The sequence below is a fragment of the Trichechus manatus genome, unplaced genomic scaffold (assembly GCF_000243295.1).
Source record: "Trichechus manatus latirostris isolate Lorelei unplaced genomic scaffold, TriManLat1.0 scaffold00045, whole genome shotgun sequence".
Taxonomy (NCBI): domain Eukaryota; kingdom Metazoa; phylum Chordata; class Mammalia; order Sirenia; family Trichechidae; genus Trichechus; species Trichechus manatus.
The window spans coordinates 592046-593749 of NW_004443981.1; the positions used below are offsets into that span (position 1 = coordinate 592046).

Consider the following 1704-nt stretch of genomic DNA (forward strand, 5'->3'; position numbering starts at 1 on the left):
AAGGATAATATGTAGCAGTGGTTTTCAGAAAAAAAGCACATCCAGTGTTCTTCAGCTTCTTATTATGGCAGCATTATCTCAAGACAGGCACATCAGCTCACTGAGACACACAGTCGGCACTCAGCATTAATAAATACATCCCAGTGATGATCAAGTCATCGACATCTGCATGATCACTTGCAAATAAGATGAAGAGAGCAACCTCAACGTTAAAACCAAGGCTTCAAGGTCTGAACCACCCAGACCACTTCTAAGGACAGGCCCAATATATCGTTTGAATTTTAGAGGACACATCAGGTACTGCTGAAGATTCATCTATTTTTCAGAATTATTTCTAGTAAAATCTTCCAGAGACTTAAGAAAAAATATACTTTTCTCCCTATTTACTCTTCATTCTCTTTAGCCTCCAAAAGGCTCACATATTGGTCCATCAAAACAAGAACTGGCTCTGAACCAAAAGCAGAAAAATAAAAGGGAAGAAAATCCAAAGAGTGTTCTGTGATGCTCAGTGAGAATTAGCTTTGGGCTTCCACTTGAAAGTTGTCAAACTGTGCAAATTCAAAGGAGTAAGTGCCAATCGCAGCCCAGCCATTCTTCGGGAAATTCACACGGACGTCTGTCCAGAGAGGTTTACCATTCAACATGCCAGAGCAGAAAGAACCCTGGAATGGAAAGAGACACATCCCTTGAAAACATACGAAAATGATCTTCTGAAATCTATTTCTTAATAATGCATAACATACCTACCTAATGAAGCAAATGTCTTCTTACTCAAGACAAAATGCAATCCCACAAGTTTTAGCAAAAGTTTGAAATACAGAAAACATATTCTCAAAGGAAATTCTTATGTACCTATTCAAATAGTTTCCAAAGTAAAAGGAATATTTCAATATTTCCTTTGCTCCACTAAAATGTCCTAAAATAAACAAATGCAAAACTTTTCATAACATTACTATGAAGTTTTAGACAAAAGCGTACTAAAATAAAAAGCATTTCTTACTGACAAGAAGTCCGCCTACACGTGTTGTAGCTAACAGCCACCAGCTCTTCAGATGCAACTGTGCTGGGGCTAAAATGTCTGCCTCTACCCAACTGTCTGTTTGAGGTCTTCACTAAGGAACCTTAGCTCAGCCAGAAGAGGATTAATTAACCGTAGTTTCATTGTTCTGTTCCCATGTACAGATGATCACTTCAAAATCATATGATATGTCAGAAGCACCTACCCCTGAGTTAGAAAAATAGTAACCATCAGTTAAACTGATCACTGGGGGAAAAGGGAAGTGTCCTCAAGATAGGGCTTACTGGTCACTGAGAGAGAGACAAAAGTAATGGCTTCTTCAGAGGGTTGCCATGAGGTTGCCATTCCTGCTTAGCATAGTGCCTGACACACAGTGAGCAATAAATATTAGCTCTTATTATGGCAATTTATGAGTAGATAGCCACAGCATTATCAATTGTAGTCTATCTTTTTAAACTAGGTAAGCTGGAGATCCAAAGCACAAGACCAAGAATCAAACTAAAATATGCTTCTAATTCTCAGAATTCTTTGCAAAAGGGCCTTAACTTAGTTGTTTTATTTTATGGAAGGAGACACTAAGGCAGACCTAGGACTTGAATCCAAGTCGCCCAACTCCAAACTGAGAGCCATGTTTCTGTTATTACACACTTGCACAGCTATCTTCAACTCTAGAAGTGTTTACTGAC

The 1704-nt window shown here is 38.6% G+C and overlaps 1 protein-coding gene across 1 annotated transcript in view; it reads right to left on the reverse strand.

The window, feature by feature from the left end:
- Positions 1-6: 6 nt before the first annotated feature.
- GALC (galactosylceramidase) overlaps positions 7-1704 on the reverse strand; it is a 68723-nt gene continuing 67025 nt past the window's right edge. Inside the window, 1 exon segment of the mRNA XM_023731678.1 lies at positions 7-662. Coding sequence (XP_023587446.1) covers positions 516-662 — 147 coding nt within the window. The 3' untranslated portion in view covers positions 7-515.